At 35.7% G+C, this 20,052-nt stretch overlaps 1 protein-coding gene across 2 annotated transcripts in view; it reads right to left on the minus strand.

Annotated features, from left to right (window-relative positions):
* LOC128983726 (cytosolic purine 5'-nucleotidase) overlaps positions 1-20,052 on the minus strand; it is a 91,210-nt gene that overhangs the window by 20,679 nt on the left and 50,479 nt on the right. For both annotated transcript variants that reach the window (XM_054403128.1, XM_054403129.1), the window contains exons 2-4: positions 8,869-8,942; positions 5,536-5,653; positions 355-450 (exon numbers count right to left, since the gene is read on the minus strand). In XM_054403128.1, coding sequence (XP_054259103.1) covers positions 355-450; positions 5,536-5,653; positions 8,869-8,942 — 288 coding nt within the window. The remainder of the gene's footprint in view (positions 1-354; positions 451-5,535; positions 5,654-8,868; positions 8,943-20,052) is intronic.

A 20,052-nucleotide genomic window follows, 5' to 3' on the forward strand; every position in this document is an offset into this window, starting at 1 on the left:
TATTGGTTTACGATATTTTACTCAGATTAAGATAAACACCAAATGAAACCTTTAAAACTCTTTAATTATAGGCAATAGTGGCTTGTTATGCAACAAAAGTTTTTATAAATTTACATATTTAAATCAAAATTTTTTTGAATGGATTTTTGAGTCATACAAGAAAACAGAAATGTAAGAGTATTAAAGAAATTAAAAAAAGAAGGTAATAAACACTTTAAAATAAAATGTTTAAAACAGGACACAATTCCTACTACTGTGATACATTGATTTATACATACATGACATTGTCATTGAAACTGATATGTTACACTTACCCTATACAGTAAACAATTAAGAGGTAATATTTAAACTTACTGCTTTAGAAACTTGAAGCCATGAACACAGACTAGAATATTTCCATAGGCATCCACTTTCAATAGGTTGCCATAAGTTGTGTCAAACCAGAGGCCTCTGAAAGCATACAATATGTCATGAGATCCCAACCATTATCATTACCTAATACAGTAACTGCCTTCAAATACAGACTACATTGACTTTATTCTTTACAAACTACACTTTTTTAAGTTTTGTGTCTAGTACTGTATTAAAAATCTCATTTACAAGGATTTTTTTACAAAAATGATTTTAAATAAAAACGTTTGAGGGGTAATAATAACAGAACTAATTATTTTTTCCTAGTCACCCAACAAAGTGGGCTTCCTTACAAAGATTATTCTACATAAAGCTTTACTTTGGTGCACACCAGTATTCCAACCAAACAACACAAAACCGTGTGCTTTTATTATACACGTCATCCCTGTACGCTTGAAAACAAGTTGGAAATACTTAAAGATATTACGACTACGATCAGCTGGTGCAGAGTTTCCCATTTCGTTCAATGTTTGGATTTAACCTAACCTCAAAACGTCTTGTACAGTGTTTGAAAGACTAATTATTTATATGATTTATAGTAACTGTAGGAAATATATAATGTGTAACACGAGTAGGGGTCTCAATCCCGGGCCTTCAATCCAATCCCGGGATTTCGGGATTCGTCTCAGCCGATCCCGGGATTATATAATATTATGATTTTTAACTTTTTGGCCATTTTAAATTAGTGAGAAGTCCCCTCGTTAAGTACTTTAATGTTTTAAACTGGCCTTTACCAGTGTTACACTGTGTAGTGTTTCCGTTTTCTAAGTAAATAAATATTACCACGGGGAACTTTCATCGCCCGTATTTCTTATTTACAGTGTATAAATGTTGATATGTCACTCTAGAATATAATAAATACATTTAAAAAAATCACGAGCAACCGCACTCGCACGTAGCCTATACGTCACACTAATAGATGGATTGAAGATAAAAAGGGAAAAATCACGAGTAGCAGCGTAATAATGTTATTTTGACTGACAGCAATAAAACAATATAAGATACTGTAAAACAATAAACCACCTGCTTATGTAGTAGCGTGTGTATGAAAAACGTAATTTTAGATTGTAAGAAATTTAATCACCACACTAATAACCAAATAAGAAGATAAAGTTATAGACCCTAAATATAAGCAATCTTAATAATGAGATTATAATTGTGTGTTTATAGTTACGGTATATTTTATGGCTTAAATAAAAATAATACTTAAATTTCCGATTGCAATGTTATGTTTGCTACACGAATTGCGTTGTTTACGTTTAATGTCAAAAGTAAAACTAAAAATAACTTGTAGGCCTACTGTAATGAAGTTCTAATTAATGTAATAACATTTACAGAAAGTAAATCCATATCGTGTAAAAACTGAAACATATATTTAGGGATCCCGGGATTTCTAGGTATCAAAAATCGACCGGGATCCCGGGATTGAGACCCCTAAACACGAGTGCAAACTGCCTTTGCTGCACTCGAGAAACTTTCCACACTCACCTAAAACTATCAATGATATCATTCTGCGAGTAATTTAGATTTTAAATGTTTATTCATGCAAATTAAATTTATCAAAACAAACTAATATTTACTTATTAAATCCGAGTGATTTGTTTTTACTTCATCCATGGTGACCAACATACTTAGTCTGTGCTTTCTATGATAAATAATTCTGTAGAAGAAATCAGATTATTCACTTGGAGTCTCAACAAGAACAACTCAAAAGTAAGTACCACATGGATACTTCAGCTTTTGTACTTCTTTATTTAAGTCATAGCCTTCATTTCCACATACCTACCAACCGTTCTATGAATATTTAACCCTACACGTGGCAGTCATTTTATTCACCAGTGGAGGGTATATTTTGACCCTTTTTTAGTGGTACCATATATTATGCAACAGAACAGTTATTTGTGCATATAAATACATGTTTTCTGTTTCAGTGATAATATATAATGATATAAAAAAACAATTTCTAGCAATGCGCTTAGACGTAGTAGCAAAAAGTTTGCAGATTTACGGATGATGCAAATAAGAAATTTCAAAAGACAAGAAAACCACAAAATATTTTTTTTTTACACATTTGATCTTATTATAAAGGTTTTATGAAATATGATTCCCTACGTATAAATATCAATGTTTTTGAGAAACTTATAAAAATAAAATTATTTAAACAAAATGTACAAACATTTTTTGTGTGAAAAATTACCAAATTAGTTTGTCATATAAGAAATAAATTGTATGCATCAACAGTAAATAAATATGATACAACATAATCTTACTAATATTATAAATGTGAAAGTTTGTGTGTTTGTTTGTTTGTTTGTTTGTTTGTTTGAAGTTCAATCACGCATAAACCACTGGACGGATTGGGCTGAAATTTGGCATGATGATAGCTTACATTCCCGATTAACATATAGGCATATTCTTATCTCAAAAATCCTTTCGGGCTCCGCCCCAGTGGCTCTGTAATTCCCCATGTTAACCTTATAAGTATTTATATTTAAAGGGAATTAAAGAATTTAGTCAGCTGTTTCAACTAAAAAAGTTGGTTCTATGATATGGAAAAGCATTAAAAAGTTGTAAGATTTACCAACAGGGTGCAGCACTATATTTTTTTTGCATTTATGAAAACAGCTAATTTGAACTAAGCAGCAACAAAAAACTGTGATTCGCAATGAGAACTGTCAAAGTAGGATTGTTTACAGTTATGTTTATGTTTTTCATTTCATGAATAATTTGTGATATTTTGCGAATTGATAATTTATTTTTCTCTATTGTTTGGTGAAATGGTAGAACATTATGGCTATGGTAGATGTGTAATACTATAGAATACTGTAAATTTAAAAAAGCAAATTTTATCAAACTGTGTCCTCCACCCATTGCAATCGCAAAGCTTAAGTATAACTGCAATAAGCATTTTATACTTATATTCCAACCCCGTACGAAGGACGGGTACTCTGCTAGTAGAAAAATAAAAGATCTTTCTGAAAATATATAGTTATATGCAGTTGAATTTAAATTTTTTGAGTAATTGACGTCAGAATGTAAAATTTTGACTTTTTTTACAAAAACATAATTTTTATGACATTTTTAAAACTTTAAAAACTAACTTTTTAAAACAGTTTTACAATCAACCTCAGATTTGGAGATATATAAATTGTAGGGAATTTATTGTAGTTTCAGAATATGTAATAATGTTGTATACAATGTCGATCACCAAAAACAGCTGTTTTGGTGGTCAGGTGGTTAAGAATTCCATATTAAAACATCATCTCTTATCTTTTTAGTCAGGTTGGGTAGCAGGAAAATATTTCAGTTCTGGCAGAGAGGCTGCAATTTTAGGTGGTTATAGTATACAAGTTTCTGAACCTAAAACCGCCCAGACCCCAATTTTTAAGGACCTCGGTCGTCCGTAATGACGTCATCAAAATGGCGGCCGTAAGAGGATGCTGGGTCCCCATGAATTGGCTATAACGACCGAATGCCTGAACCGATTTTCATGAAATTTGGCACACAAGTGCTTGATTACATTATCTCGGCCTGGGTTCAAAATGGTCAAGTTTCATAAAGTCATTTCAAAATGGCAGCATCGTATTCATCGTAAAAGTCTTGTTTGAAACGGTGGGTCACAACCCTACCTTTACATTTGAAAAAATAACTTTGTATCCAATATGGCGGATCCAAGATGGCGGCTAAAAATTTTAACCCAGTCAAAATGAAGTACTTGCTACTCTACAATGATCTGACGTGATTCGGAGTTGATATCTTAAGAAATGTATAAAAAAGTAGGGGGGGGGGGGAACTCATTAAAAACTCAACCTGTATAAAACAATTCACAATTATTTTCCTCATAATCTTTTAGTTTTGAACAGCCGCCATTTTGAAATGACTTGATGAAACTTGACCATTTTCAACCCAGGCCGAGATAATGTATTCAAGCACTTGTGTGCCAAATTTCATGAAAATCGGTTCAGGCATTCGGTCGTTATTGCCAATTCATGGGGACCCAGCATCCTCTTACGGCCGCCATTTTGATGACGTCATTACGGACGACCGAGGTCCTTAAAAATTGGGGTCTGGGCGGTTTTAGGTTCAGAAACTTGTATACTATAACCACCTAAAATTGCAGCCTCTCTGCCAGAACTGAAATATTCTGCCACAATATGCAGCTATACGACCCCACTATTTATTTATTACAGGTTTCAATGTATGGTTATGTTTTGTCAAATTTCTTACCGACAGGAAATGGTTTATTTTGATTCAGTTCTTTACCAAGGGACGTACAGCGCTCAGTTGTATCCATAAAGAGTTTTTATTTTCTACTCATTAACCCCTTTAGTTTAATTACCTCATAAACCCATGCTAAAAAGAACTTATTATCATGTTGATGAGAAACCTAAGCATGGTACAAGATTGATTGTAGCTCACTTGGACACCTACAAAATGAAAGCGAAGTTGGCTGACTCCGGTCAACCTGTCATTCTACGCAATAGTCTGTAATGCTTTCAATCTGACTAAGAAGAAATTTCTCTTAAAAGTTACCTTTGCCATGACTTTAAATAAGGCACATGTACACTGGACAGAAGCTTACGAGGGAAGGATTGTACGTGCCAGACCCCATTTTTTTCACACATTCAGTTTTTGTGGCTTTGTCAAGGGTGCGCTTTTTCAGTGAAAACTATGTCTGCGTAAAAACAAAAACAAAGCCATCAACATAAAAATCGTATATGGCCATATTATTACTTCAATCATAGTTTTCAAATAGGTCCTGTAAACATGTAAAAACGTAACTTAACATTATATTTTGAAAAGGTTTATTATCTAAAATGTAAACCCTCATCTATTCCTGAAGTGGATTTAACCCATACTGTACTTAAATTAACAATACACTTACTACTCAAAATTAACAGTATGTTTTGTACCTCGAAAAGTGGGATTTGAGAAGGAAGGGATTTGAGTGTGAATGCTTCACATGGGTTGGCTAGTTATAGTCAATGCTAGTATAGAATATAACCCATATGGCTGATTGATTTAACTAGACTGTATTTACATATTAAGTATTGAAATACTGTTAATAGAAAAGGTGAAAAAGATTTTTAAAAACACCTAATGAGTGTTGACTAAGTTATGTACCTGATGGGGAAGGAGGGATCGTATTCAAACTCTAATATTTCCTGGGGGTATCCAAGAGATACTAGTCTCTTCTTTATCAGGTTGAACCCGAGTCTTTCATACTGAGGTGACTTGTATTCTGCAACAATTAAAGACACAATGTTACAATCAACAGAACCACTGACAAACTGCTGCTGCTAAATGTAACGGTCATACCTCAAAACAATTCAATTCAACTAGAGGACCCATGCTGCTCCGCAGCGTTTAAATAAATATAATATCCGGGGAAAAGTCAAATTTATGATTTTTGATTGAGTAATACAGTATCTTAATCGCTTAAATAAAAGCCGATATTTCACTGAAAACTCTTAGACCAAAATATATAGGATTATATAATTATAACTGGTGAAATACATCTTAAATTGATGTAAGAATTCAAAAATTAATCAAATTATTTTTTTAGTCGAGTAATACAGTAGGTAAGTAAGTATATGCCGATGCTTGATGTGAAATCTTTGCGTGCATGACTTCAATTTGAGACCTCAATCATGAAAATCAATCAGGTAGAAGAGCCAAACGAACTCGGAAAAGAAAAACCAAATTTAACTCCCATAAGAAGTGCATGGGGAACAAATTTTGATTACGTATAAGCCGAATGGGATTATATATAAATATATGCCAACGCTTGATGTAAAATCTGTGCGTGCATACCTTCATTTTGAGACCTAAATTATGCAAATCGGTCAGGTAGGAGAACCAAACGAACACGAAAAAGAGAAAAAATTAACTCCCATGAGAAAAGCATGGGGAGCACATTTCTTTTACGTATAAGCTGAATGGGATTAAAGATAAAAATATGCTGATGCTTGATGGCAAATTTGTGCTTGCATACCTTCAATTTGAGACCTCAATCATGAAAATTGGTCGGGTAAAAGAGCCAAACGAACTCGGAAAAGAACAACCGAATTTAATTCCCATAAGAAATACATGGGGAGCAAATTTCTTTTACGTATAACCTGAGTGGGATTATAGATAAATACACGCCTATGCTTGATGGCAAATCTGTGGGTGCATACCTTAAATTTGAGACCTCAACCATGAGAATCGGTTGGGTGGAAAAGCCAATCGAACTCGGAAAAGAAAAACCAAATTTAACTCCCATAAGAAATACATGGGGAGCAAATTTTGTTTACGTATAAACCAAGTAGGATTATAGATAAATATATGCCGATGCTTGATGGCAAATCTGTGCGTGCATACCTTCAATTTGAGACCTCAATTATTAAAATCGGTCAGGTAGAAGAGCCAAACGAACTCGGAAAAGAACAACCAAATTTAATTCCCATATCATTAGAAATACATGGGAGCAAATTTCTTTTACGGATAACCTGAGTGGGATTATAGATAAATACATGTCGATGCTTGATGGCAAATCTGTGGGTGCATACCTTCAACTTGAGACCTCAATCATGAGAATCGGTCGGGTAGAAGAGCCAATCGAACTCGGAAAAGAAAAACCAAATTTAATTCCCATAAGAAATACATGGGGAGTAAATTTTGTTTACGTATAAACCAAGTAGGATTATAGATAAATATATGCCGATGCTTGATGGCAAATCTTTGCGTGCATAGCCTACCTTCAATTTGAGACCTCAATCATTAAAATCGGTCGGGTAGAAGAGCCAATCGAATTCGGAAAAGAAAAACCAAATTTTTTTAATATATAAGATGTTTTTTGATTGAGTAATACAGTATTTTGAACATAACTGATACAAACGATATATATCTCAAATGGAAGCTTTTATTTCTAGGAGTATTTTAAGAACAAAACATATAAACAAACTAAAATAATAAAAATGGGGTTATTGATCACTGGTTGTCGGTAAATCCCAAAATAATTACATTTTTTATTGTTTGGAATTCAGCAGCGCGCTTCAGGTACGTCCGATCTTAATAATCAAGGGCTCAAATGAAAGCTAGTATTTCACTGAAGGTTCTTAGACCAAAACATATAGGATTACGTAATTATAACTAAGGAAATATATCTTCAACTGAAGTAACAATAAAAAAAAAATCTAATTTATGTTTTGTGGTCAAGTAATACTGTAGATAAATGAATGCTGATGCTTGATGGCAAATCTACACGTGAATACCTTTAATTTAAGACCAAAATTATGAAAATCGGTCGGGTAGAAGAGCCGAACGGACTCGGAAAAGAAAAACCAAATTTATCTCCCATAAGAAATGTACAGGGAGCAAATTACGTTTGTGCATAACTCGAGTAATACGTCAGATAAATGAATGCCGATGCTTGATGGCAAATCTACGCGAGCATACCTTTAATTTAAGACCAAAATCATGAAACTCGGTCGGGTAGAAGAGGCGGACGGACTCGGAAAAGAAAAACCGATATTTTTTAATATATAGATTTGTCCATCACAGAAATTCCCAATACAGTGGCTGAGGATCAGCAATGAATGTATACAAGCATATTAAAGCAAGATATTACAGTTGAAAAGATATAAATATTCCATTATAATAAAAGCAAAGCTCAAACAATGTTTGAGTTTATTTTAAAAATTATTTCCACTGAAGACTTGTTTGTGAAATAAAAAGATTTGTTGCAGACCTGTATTCATTGATAGGCCTAACAGGGCACATTGTGAACAAACATGAGAGGTGATTGTTTATTGATTTATGATTGATTATTTTATGTTAAAATAATATAAATTTTAATGAGTAATTAAGGTGTACTGCTTCAGGGAAGGTAATAAAGTGTGTTTTCCATTAACATTACTAGCTCAGTATAAAATAAACAAGTCTGCAAAATTTGATAAAAATGTATCCATGAACAACACTACAATAATTAATTTATTTGCCATAAGAACAACATGAGAATTTTAAATTTACAGTTTTTGGATTTGTCTTAACCATCTGGCACACAATCACTCTTAAACTAAATAACCTGACATTATAAGCCATACAAAGTGGTATGGATTGGATATACATTTTGTGTGACTGATAACAAAGGTTGACATTAGTCATGATTAATCACATTCCAATTGAAATAGATTTACAGAACTATTAAAAGTAAAAACTTGTCCATAAAAATCCATCAAATATCAAGACAAGGACGAATTCTATGATCTCATATGACTCCATGTCTGTCTTACTGTATTTCCAAATCAATTCTTCCCTAAGTCGGAGGGTATATGTCTACTTAACTTGAATATTTATAGCAGTGGAAAGTGTAATATTTTTAGTTTAATAATGATCAATATTTGTGAACAACAATTTAATTACTTGTGAATTACCTTATAAATAACTAAGATTGGCCAACTGATATTACTTTACCTGCTATGGTGTAGTCCATGTCGAATCCATAATACTTTATATTTTCCAAATGCAAACTTCGGTTGACAAATATTCTGAAACAAAAACACTATAATTAGAAATCAGATACAAATGTAAGCAAGTAGTTGTAGCAACAAATAACATTACATCTACTAATACATACCAGTGTTAATTAGATTCACTCATCAGCAGGGTTGTTGAACAATTTGTTTTCTTTTTAAAAAAAACATTAGTCATGTTTGTTTACATTGTAAAACTTATTTGACAAAGAAATCAAAATAAATTGGATACTGAATCACATCTAATTAACTAAGAGCTTAAAGAAGGGAGATAATGATGGTTATTTATGGTTACATAAAACAAAGACAGTCAAGTGGTTGTATTATCTAATGTCCAGAGTGCTAAACTGATTGCATTGACTCTATCTCTGAACCAAATAACACAATTAGCATACAATGAAAGACTTCTAACAGACATATAACAATAAAGCACTAGACATCTCAGGCTAAAGATAAAAACATTAAGTACATTACAAAAGCAAATATTATCATTGACTGTGTATAGTCAATGATATTATATACTAATATGAGTAAAGATGTTTTAAAGCTTCCTTGCAAATATTTATTATCTTGATTTTAGAAAATACCCCCGCCTCAGCAAACAAGCAGACTAAGCGAATTTCCATTTGCCTGATTGGATTTTCTTTAAATCTATTTAAAGAACATTAGGTTTGACCAGTACCTTGTTTTGTTGATAGAAGGAGGCCGGCCGGGAGGGTAATAAAGTGTGTTGTTTGGTAAAATATATTTTTTTTTTATGGAGAGGAGGGAAAATGTTTTTACGCACACAGGTAGGCAGCCTGTAGTGTGAGACTCCTGAATCTATCACAGACTACTTACAAAAAAAACCCCTCTACTCTGTTGGACACAGACCTGGAATTGTTTGTCACATTACTTCAAGTCAGGCCAACATGTGACCTAAGCCCTGAGGGCTCTAACCGTTTTTGACATTTGGATACTTCATGACCTACACCGCATCCCGGTCAAGGTCGAGCTTCTTGGCGCGGAGAATACCCTGGATGTAATGTGACACACAGGTCCAATTGTCCTCACCCTCCGTCATCATCGGTATGACCGTGTCCACCGATAGCAGTCCTACTAACTGTTGAGCCTCCAGGCGGGGCCATTCCCAACGCTGGCAGTGGAAAAAGGTATGTTCCACGTTATCGCGAATGCCTGGGCAGTATATGCAATCGGGTGACACGGCTTTGCCCATCCTGAACAGGTACGACCGGGAAAAGCCGTGACCCGTCAGAAATTGGGTGAGGTGGAAATCCACCTCTCCGCACCGCCGATTAACCCAAGGTTGGACTTGCTTTATCAGTCGCCTGGTCCAGCGTCCCCGAGTCTCCTGTTCCCAGCTCTCCTGCCACAGCTGGTAGGTGCGGGTGCGTTCCTCTGTTCGTACCTGGTCCTCCCCACGGCGCTGATAAATTGCTTTTCTCTCCGCCGCCAAAAGTTTGACGGGGATGACTCCAGCAACCACCAGGACGGCGGGTTCGGACACTGTTCGGTAGGCGGATGCAACTCTTAGTGCTGCCTGACGCTGTACTCGGGCAAGCCGCATCCTATATACCTCCTTATTTAGAGCGTCCCACACCTCAGCACCGTACAAGAGTACGGACTGGACAGAAGACATTAACAGCCTTCTACGGCTGGACCGAGGCCCTCCGACATTGGCCATCAACCGGCTAAGAGAGGAGACCACCCTAGCGGCCTTGTCCGCCGTACGGAAAATCTGATCCCACCAGCTAAGCTTGCTGTCCACCATAATCCCAAGGTGCTTGGCAGAACGAACAGTCTGGACTTCGACGGCCCCTACCCTCAATGGCACGATGGTGTCAATCCGTTTTTTTTGTTAATATCAGGATCTCAGTTTTGCTCAAAGCAAGCGAGAGACCGTGTTCTGTCATCCATGCGTTTATAGTACGCATAACTCGGTTCAGCTTTAGCTGAGCCAGCTCAACGCTACGTGCAGCTATCAAAACTGCAACGTCATCCGCGTACCCAACCAAAACAGTTTCCTCAGGCATTTCAGACCTCAGGAGGCTGTCATACGCGACATTCCAGATCCGGGCCGAGTATGGAACCTTGGGCAGCACCGGAAGTACATGAGGAGGCGGAACCGGAGATAATCCTCTATGATACGCATGAGGTATGCCGGGACGTGGAAGGTGTTCTCCAGAGCATCCAGCATATCGCACCACCTCGCCGAATTAAATGCGTTTTGCACATCGAGAGTTACGAGCAGCACAACCCTTCGAGAGTAGTGGTTAAAATCCTCAGCTCTCATCACGGCTTGCTTCACCTCTTCAACAGCGTCAACCGTAGATCGCCCCATCCTGAATCCATACTGGCGAGGGGACAGGTAGTCGGGAACGGATAAACTTCTCAAGGACTTTGCCAGCCGTATCCAACATACACAGAGGTCTGTAAGAGGATAGCAGCTCTGGGCTCCCTTCCCCTTCCCAACAAGCACAAGCCTAGCTGTTTTCCAGCACGAGGGGAAAACTCCTTCGACTAGGCAGGCGTTGTACATGCGCAAAAGGATCAAGGGGTTAATAGTCAAAACCTTTTTGAGGACTTCGCCGGGTACCCCATCGGGTCCAGGAGCCTAATCGTTCTTCAGGGATAGGACGGCCGCCTCCACCTCTCCAAGACTTGAAAAGTGGTATGTCATCCACCCTTCCGAAATCCCGCAGTGGGCGCAACGTGTGAGCCGGGAAAAGGGACTCGACTATCCTCTCCATAGTGGCCCCATCCATGACGGAAGGTGGAGAGCGGGTGCCAAGTTTCTTGGTTACAAGTTTGTAACCCAAGCCCCACGGATTGGAATCGATATCGTCCCTTAATGTCTCCCAGCAACTGCGTTTACTCCGGTTGATGGCTCGACGAAGAGACCTTCTAGCCACTCTGTAAGCATCCGACTTACGTCTGTCTACAGGTTCTCTGGCCCTGGTAGCTAGTCTTCTGGCTCTCAATGCTGACCGACGCAGTTCCTCAATCTCGGCAGTCCACCAGTACACAGGTCGCTTATTGCACCGGGATCTCCTGCGAGGCATAGACTCATCGCAAGCCGAGACGATTAGTCCCATCATGGATGTAACTAACACCTCTGCGTGAGCCACGCTAGTTGCGGGGGGAACCACCGGTGTTCCTCGTAAGATGGCTTCATCGAATTTTGCCACGTCCAATTTGTTAATATTCCATCGAACGGGCACTTGACGAAACGCGGCTACTTGTCTCTGATGACCATCCAGGACATCAAAAATAATGTACTGGTGGCCACTGCCCGTGTAATCCTCCAGGACTCTCCAGGCTCTGATCCTTGGCAAAAGGGACTCAGATGCAAGGGTTATGTCTGGGATCGTTCCCCGCATCCCAGGGCGCCAGAAAGTTGGCGTGTTTCCCTCGTTGACAACAACGAGTCCGGCTCTGGCAACAAAGTCCAGAGTGTACTTGCCCCGGGAATTGGTGAGGGTCATTCCCCACTCGACAGCCCTAGCATTAAAATCCCCACCCACGACGACGTGTCCTGTGGTATTGCGCACGCTTTCTTCCAGGCGGTCTATCTTCTCACGAAATTCACGGATGGCCTCGTTAGGAGTGAGGTAGACACTAAAGTAAGTGACATCCCGGCACCGAACCCAAACGAAACCTCGGCCCTTCGCGTGACCCCGTACTTGTACTTTCGCTGCATTCCACATGTTTTAAAACAGTTTTTAGATTGTACACCTAAGCCCCACTAGTAAATAATAGGAGAAGATATAATATTCTTATATTAAAACGTAACAGGGTTATTTTAATTCACGATTCTTAATCAATGACTTGACGGATTTTCCTGATTTTAGTGTTGGGTTTCCTTTATATTGCTTTTACAATCATAATAAACTATACCAAGCCATGCTCGGTTCCCCGTTCCCCAGTACTGAGCCACTCAATAGACAATAGCTTTGTTGTTGGACAAGATCAGGTAATTTTAGCTATGGCCACCATTCATAAAAATGATAACAAACAAGAACGCCTGGGTCTATTTAGAACCATAAATAGCTTATTCCCTATATGGGAAATTCGCTAAAACTCCAGACTTTAGACGTAAAATTAATATTAATAAGAGGATAACCCGGGTTCTACACTAATAACCTACGATAACATAAATTTACAAATTGTATTTATGAATAGACTAATTTTTAATGCAATCCATGAATACATTACCACTTTATAATGTTATTGATCAACATTTATTTAAATTCAATAGCTCTATTTAAAAAGATATTAGCACTACAATATGTATTTCTGTAATGACGTTTAACGTGTAAATTTTATCGGGAAGGTAATCCTCAAAATTCTAGGCATAAAGTCTACGGCAATTACTGGAGATTTTTTTTTTAAATGCCTATTTGTTGGTGCCTCGAATAGGATAGACTATTACAATACCGCTTCAATTTTTGTTAATAGATTATACGTTTCCTAACAACATAATGTAAGAACATTTAAATTCCTTTTCTTGACTAAAGTACGCAACTATTGTAATACATTGTTAACGTTTTTGATTTGCGTTATTAATTAATGTAACTAGGTAAATCATGTACCTGCTATAGAAAAATACCGAAACTATTTTTATTTGTTTACTAATACTATGATTCGGAAATATTTCGGTAATAATACAGAAATATTAAGAAGAACCAAACTATTGTTAAAACTCGCACGACAAATATAATATGCCTTTAAAGAGTCAAATATTATAACCTATCAAGGCCAAGCATTCAAGGTTACAAGCCCAGTATACAAAATACGAACTTAATCATTTTATCTGAAGAAGTTCACAAAATGGTATTTATTCCAACAAAAGAAACAAATGGTGGACTACGAGAATAGATATTTCATAACATGTAAAAGATCATAATTAAATGTACAGTACTATCTTTTTGCATCCCAATAAACTACTATTTAAGTAAGAAACCCATGAATAAAACATACTCCCTTATTAGTACATTTCTCATCCTTATGGATCAGCTGAAGTCAGTTTTATCGTTAGTTCTGTCCGGTCTTTAGAGGTTGTGTTTTGTTTACAATTGTTTCTTGTTTTCAGTCATTAAAAACCTCGTCTAACCAAATAAAACGTTTTAATCATAACTACTAACACGTCCCTTAGTTATATAACCAAACAGTAAAGAACAAATCATGAATTTAACAATAAAATAATAGAAACACAATTTCGTCGACACTAGCGATCAGTGTCACCGGACATGAACTAGACATGAAAAACAAGCTTCAAAGTTTACAATGGGATGTACAGTTTACTTGTGTTGGTTAGTCTATGGTAAGACTATAATGCATTTTCTACCCTAATAATCATAAGAATAATATTAAACATACTTCTAAATATATTTATTTTATCGACTATGTTGCTCTTACTCCTAATTATTCGTAGGATACGACATTATGGTACCGATACGATCATAGGTACTACACTTTCGGCAACACTGGCCAAAAATCTTCGTGCTTGGCTCCTATTGGACAGCACACGACGCTTCTGATTGGGAGTTAGTGAGTTCCGCCGAGGGACCGAGTTAGCGACTTCCGTACGAGGACGGAGTTCGCTAACCCGGCTCTAGAGTGGGTTAGCGGGTTCCGGAGTTAGCCAATTTCGAAACCGAACAAGTTAGCGAGTTCCTCTCATTGACCAAATTTGAAGATAGGGCTTTTAACATGTGGTTAGCAAGTTCCAGAGTTAGCCAATTCCGCGGACCCCCCCCCCCCTAGCTTTAAAGTAGGCATACAATGCTTTTTAGGTTTTCCCTTCCCAAAAATTATGGTATCTTTACAATTGTTATCATTTGTTTGAGCTAGATCTTAGAAAAGCACTATTTTAATTTTCAACTTTTTTTTCCCTGCTCGCCATTTACATATACATACTCATATGAGACATACCCTTATAAATAAGCAAACAAAGTAGGCCTAACTTAAAAAATAAAAAAAAACATTAACATTAAAACTATATTCTAATGAAGACGAATACGTGTATTTATTTGTATACAATCTACATACATTATGAATAATGTACTTCAAAACAATATGATGCTTTAAGCTTTTATAATTTGGTCAAAATCGGTCATATATTATATAAGCTTTTTATTCCCATAATCCCATAGCTAAAGAACGTACTAAAATAAGTACAATAAACATTATATAAACAAGAAGACATGAAAGGTTTACTGTTGGATGACTAACTAATGAAGAAAAATGCCAATTCCAAGCACAGGGCCTCCTTGTTGGCTTAAATGTAGGGACTAAAATTGGGCAAGAATTTGGCAATCGGTTGATTTCTGAACAGCAAACCATTCATTACTTGAAACATTACCCGCTTGGCAAACTTGAGTAAGCAACAATGAACATGGCCCTTGCCATTATACATTTTATATTTTTACATAACTGTTATTACACTCTCATATGTTTAAACTATATCTTAGTATGTACACATTCTTTGATGGACTACTACAAATGCTGTTAAATAAGTAAATACCAGGGGCCCATTTCATAATAAAGTACAAATTAATATTATTAGTAAATCAGCTGATCGCCCAATGCAAATCTAATGGGAATTACAAGTTACAAGTTGTAACTTGCAGTTTATTATGAAATGGGCCCCAGATTTAAAAATAAGTTTTGGTTTGCGGTTTGTAGCAAATATGTGTGTATCACCTAATTTTATAATATGTGAGTTATTATTTATACTTAAATCAATGGTGCGGATGAGAATAGTAGTACTGTATATGTTAAAGACTGCCTGCCTGGTCGGGCTTTGCCCCTTTCACTCATCTAAAACAGCTGTCAATCAGGAAGTTGCCTATCAATTTATTTTTCCCACTCACAGCAATGTGTTATGTACTGCTCATCTGACCAGTGTTTGATACAAACACACAGTGAGGTAAAAATACAAAATAACTAGCCTATCACATGAGTAATATACTCACTCATTTTATTAGATCTCATCAATAACAGTAAATTTATTTTTATTATGGTAGCTATGTGTTAAAGTAAAACTGTAGGCTATATTTTCTTAGCGAATTTCCCTATAGGGAAGTAGCTATTACCGTAGGTGGCTTGGGAAAACCTAGGACTGAATTACTTTTTCATTTTGTCCAGACCACTCGACCGGCTTCCATAGCTCCAATATGAAAGCTAATAGAAACCTAATTGTAACTGGAACCCCCTATTTTGATCCCAAAGGAATTTGGCTAAATTATTTTTAGCTCAAAAAAGCAACCCCAAAGGACAGATTTTAAGGGGGTTTTTTGGTAAATTTTCAAATTTAAAGGGGGGTTTTATCTCATTTTTAAGGTCTTTGAGTCCTGAGTATTTTAAATTTCTATACTGTTATCAGTAATTACACACAGCTGAGCATCATGGTCAGACAATTCAGTAATTATTCCTGAAACTTTTATTTTGCTCTTGGCTATATTAGTAAAAACATTATCAATTGCACTCTTCTTTGTTTTGCAAATTCTAGTTGGGAAACTCACCAATGCTTTTATATGGTTAGAGTTTAAAACATTAAACAACAGTTTTATTTTTTATTTTTAGATTCCTCCAACACATCAATATTCACATCTCTGACAACCACTATGTTTTTAAAATTTATATGTAAAATTCCCAATAGTACATAAAATTTTTCCAAAAAATATTTTATCATAACACAATTTAGGAGTTCTGTAAACACCAGCTAAAACAAAAGAATATTTTCCTGATCACACTTTAACCACACCACACTCAAATTCTTTGTCTTGAACCAAACTCGTTATTTCTGTTAATACAAGAGGTTCTACTTTGAGTGCTGAAATTAATACACCACATCCACAAGTTAATTTTTGAGCATAAAAAGATTTAACTGTCATATTTTTTATATTCAAACGATTTATTTCATTTTCTTTCATTTTATGTTCTGTCAGTACTAATAAATCCACTGAAATTTCATCTAGTAAGATAGATATCATGTCTAGTCTGGAGGGTAGGTGCTGGATATTTTGGTGTAGGATACTAATTTCGTTATTACTATTTTGGACGCAGTTTGTTTTACTTTTGTTGTTTTGACGGAACATTGATGTGGTAGTAAGATTTTGTTGTTTTATGTGTTTGGAACATTTTTGGAAAGATTGCAGTTTAAACTATTTAAGCCATTTGAGAGAAACTGTGCAACATCAAGATTACAGATTTGATCGTTCATCAGGATACTATTGGAAATTACACTATTTACATTAAAGCTACTATTTACATGAGAACTATTTACATTTAGACTACACTTTTCACTGGCTCGGTTACTCTGCTTTTCCACTTCACTTGACATACACTTCACCGCCTCACTTTACTGTGCACCTGGACTTGAGTTAACTTGTTTAATAATATCCTCAGCAAAATCATACAGATTCTTCAAAAAATCATTAAATGTTTGTTTCAATGATGCTTTGGTTGAAAATAAGATTGGTAGCTGTTTACCTTGCAAACTCCTAATAAAGAGCTGATGTACGAGGAAAGACCCAAGTAAAGAAACCTGTCTTGAAAGTTTACTTTAAGAAACAACAATACTGATGTGAGTTAACACAAGAACTAAAAACAAGCAATAAGGACATTTGTACTTCATGCCTCAGCAGAGAATAGTTAATAGAGCAAATGCTGAAGTTGTTTGTTATTTCAAGTTGATAATATACACATCAACCAAATGGCGACTCTGCTGTATATAGACCAGGTATGAATGAAAGACAAGTGTGGGATGGGTAAAACTACTTTTGTAGTGTAATACACAGGGGCCGCGTTAAGGGTCAGTGGAGCCCTGGGCAAACCCAAAAACAGCGCCCCCTTTTTTCCTAGTGCGGGCGGGCGGTGGTTGGGGGGCACCTAGTAAGCGCCCACAAACCTCCAGTGCCCCTGGGCATATGCCCAGTCTGCCCGTTTATAAAAGTGGGCCTGGAATACACACCCTCTAGTTGTATTTGCATTAAACTGAGTAGCATTATTTATAATAGGTGTGCTTATGGAACAAACTTGATTGCTCTATTCATTTCGGATTCCAATCAATCATCCTCGTTTACAGTTTTTTATTCTTTACATTCTAACTTCAACGGTAAACAATTTGGAATTGCAAATATTTGGCAAAGATTCATAATACACTTTTAGAGAGTATACAGAAAAGTATGATATGTTCAGAGGTATGGATATTGAGAGGAAGTATTTATCATGAAACCTTTTTTCAGATGGAGTATCAGTAGAAAGCTGTATTACCTGACATTAAACAAAGTAGTATGGAGATGTTTGCCGGAAGTCAGCTGGTATGGTCCAGCTTTGGTGTGGGATGTGGACAAACAGCCAAGACAACATCAAGGCCACGATATTGATAAACTTTACTCTACATCACAACACGCAAGCAACATAAGCTTGTAACCAGGTAAAATCACTGACATACGCTATTGAAACCCACCTCCACAGAGAAACATTATATTTGATTAATTTTAGGTTCCTTTCTCTATGCTACTCAAACTTATTTGAAAGTTGTGGGATTCCAAATAAGTAAAATATCTATTAGCCAATGTTTGTCTTTTACAAACCTGCATTGAAGGAATATGGGTGACCAAAAAAATTGCCTTATTCATTATAAGGGAAATTCAATGTGTTTGAGATTTTTCCAAAATGTAAGCCCTCATAATGGACAAGGAAGAAGAATTTTTGGCAACACAGTTAAGTATGGATTGATTGTTTGATAACAGTTGAGGCAGAATGCACATGTGGGAGGTATGTTAGTTATCTAATCATGAAATGATAAGCATGAGTTTGCACAATGATGCTTATGGATAGCCAAGGAGAAAATAAAAACCTGATAAAATCTAACACATACTTTACCTGACATAGAAAGTCCATTGTAAAAGGCTTAGGCCTACTGGTTAAGTAAACATTTTTTTTACTTTTTAACACGTCTTAAGTCCAGCAATGAATGGGTATATTTCTGTGGCTACCAGGATAATAGCAAAATTACATAACATAAACACTATCATTATTTACTTTATTGTCTGAATAGTACTTAAGCCTGATTTTAGAGTTTAATTTAACTAGAGTAACTAAATTAACTTATTTGTTAAATTAAATTATTTGTTAAGAGTTATATTGTCAAACATTTTGTATTACTTCCCTTTGTTAAATTTGATTTAGTAAAACAAAATTATAATGAAAATATACTTTTTAAGGAATAACTCTTAGGCACTGATTATCTTAGTTTATGACTGGAGAAAAATGAACACAAAGATTTGCATCAGCCTCTTCAAAATGTTAAGATGTAATTAATCAGGCACAGAAAAAGATACTGAATAAAAGAAAAATGGGCTTTCATTGTTAATATTGCAAAAACTGGAAGACTCTAATTTTTTCTTTATTCTAAGCGATAATAGTATCAATTTGTAATGACGTAATGACAAAATATTCACAATGCATGAGTTTATACTTTTAATAATCCGTGTTTGATAGAAATTCCTAATCTCCATGAGTTCTGAACTTAAGAAATTTTAAGAACTATTAAAAAAGTAACAGCCTACAGAACCTAAAAATAAAATGATATAATTGTTTTCAAGTTATAGAGAAACCTTTAATAACTGCATAGTTAACAAAGGTATAAAGCCTGACGCATGTCACTGGAAAATTTATAAATTTATACATAGTTAATAAAATCTTAAGGTTTAAATTTTCTTTGAGTAGATCCAGGTCTTAAAGGTTACCAATTTTAAATGCTCCCATTTAAAATTCCCCCGCCGCAGCAAACCTAGATAGTTATAAGGTTATAAGTCAATCGATCCAGGGCCTAGGTCTAACCGTGCCACCTACGATAATAGCTACTTCCTTATAGGGAAATTCGCTAAAACCCATCAATATCAAAACTAAACACATCAATACAACTAGGCCTATATTCAAAAATGTAATATATTTCCTATAGTTTGTTTAAAAATATATACATTTTATTATAATTAACTTGTCTTCATTTCTATAAGTTTAATATTGTAGCAAAGTTTAAGGATATAGGCCTGAAATGGTGAGAAAACATCAATTCTTGAATTCAAATTACTCTCTAGTGATTTCTTCAACA

Source organism: Macrosteles quadrilineatus, unplaced genomic scaffold, assembly GCF_028750875.1.
Source record: "Macrosteles quadrilineatus isolate MER2022 unplaced genomic scaffold, UCM_ALF_1.0 Scaffold_1__1_contigs__length_201487025, whole genome shotgun sequence".
NCBI lineage: Eukaryota > Metazoa > Arthropoda > Insecta > Hemiptera > Cicadellidae > Macrosteles > Macrosteles quadrilineatus.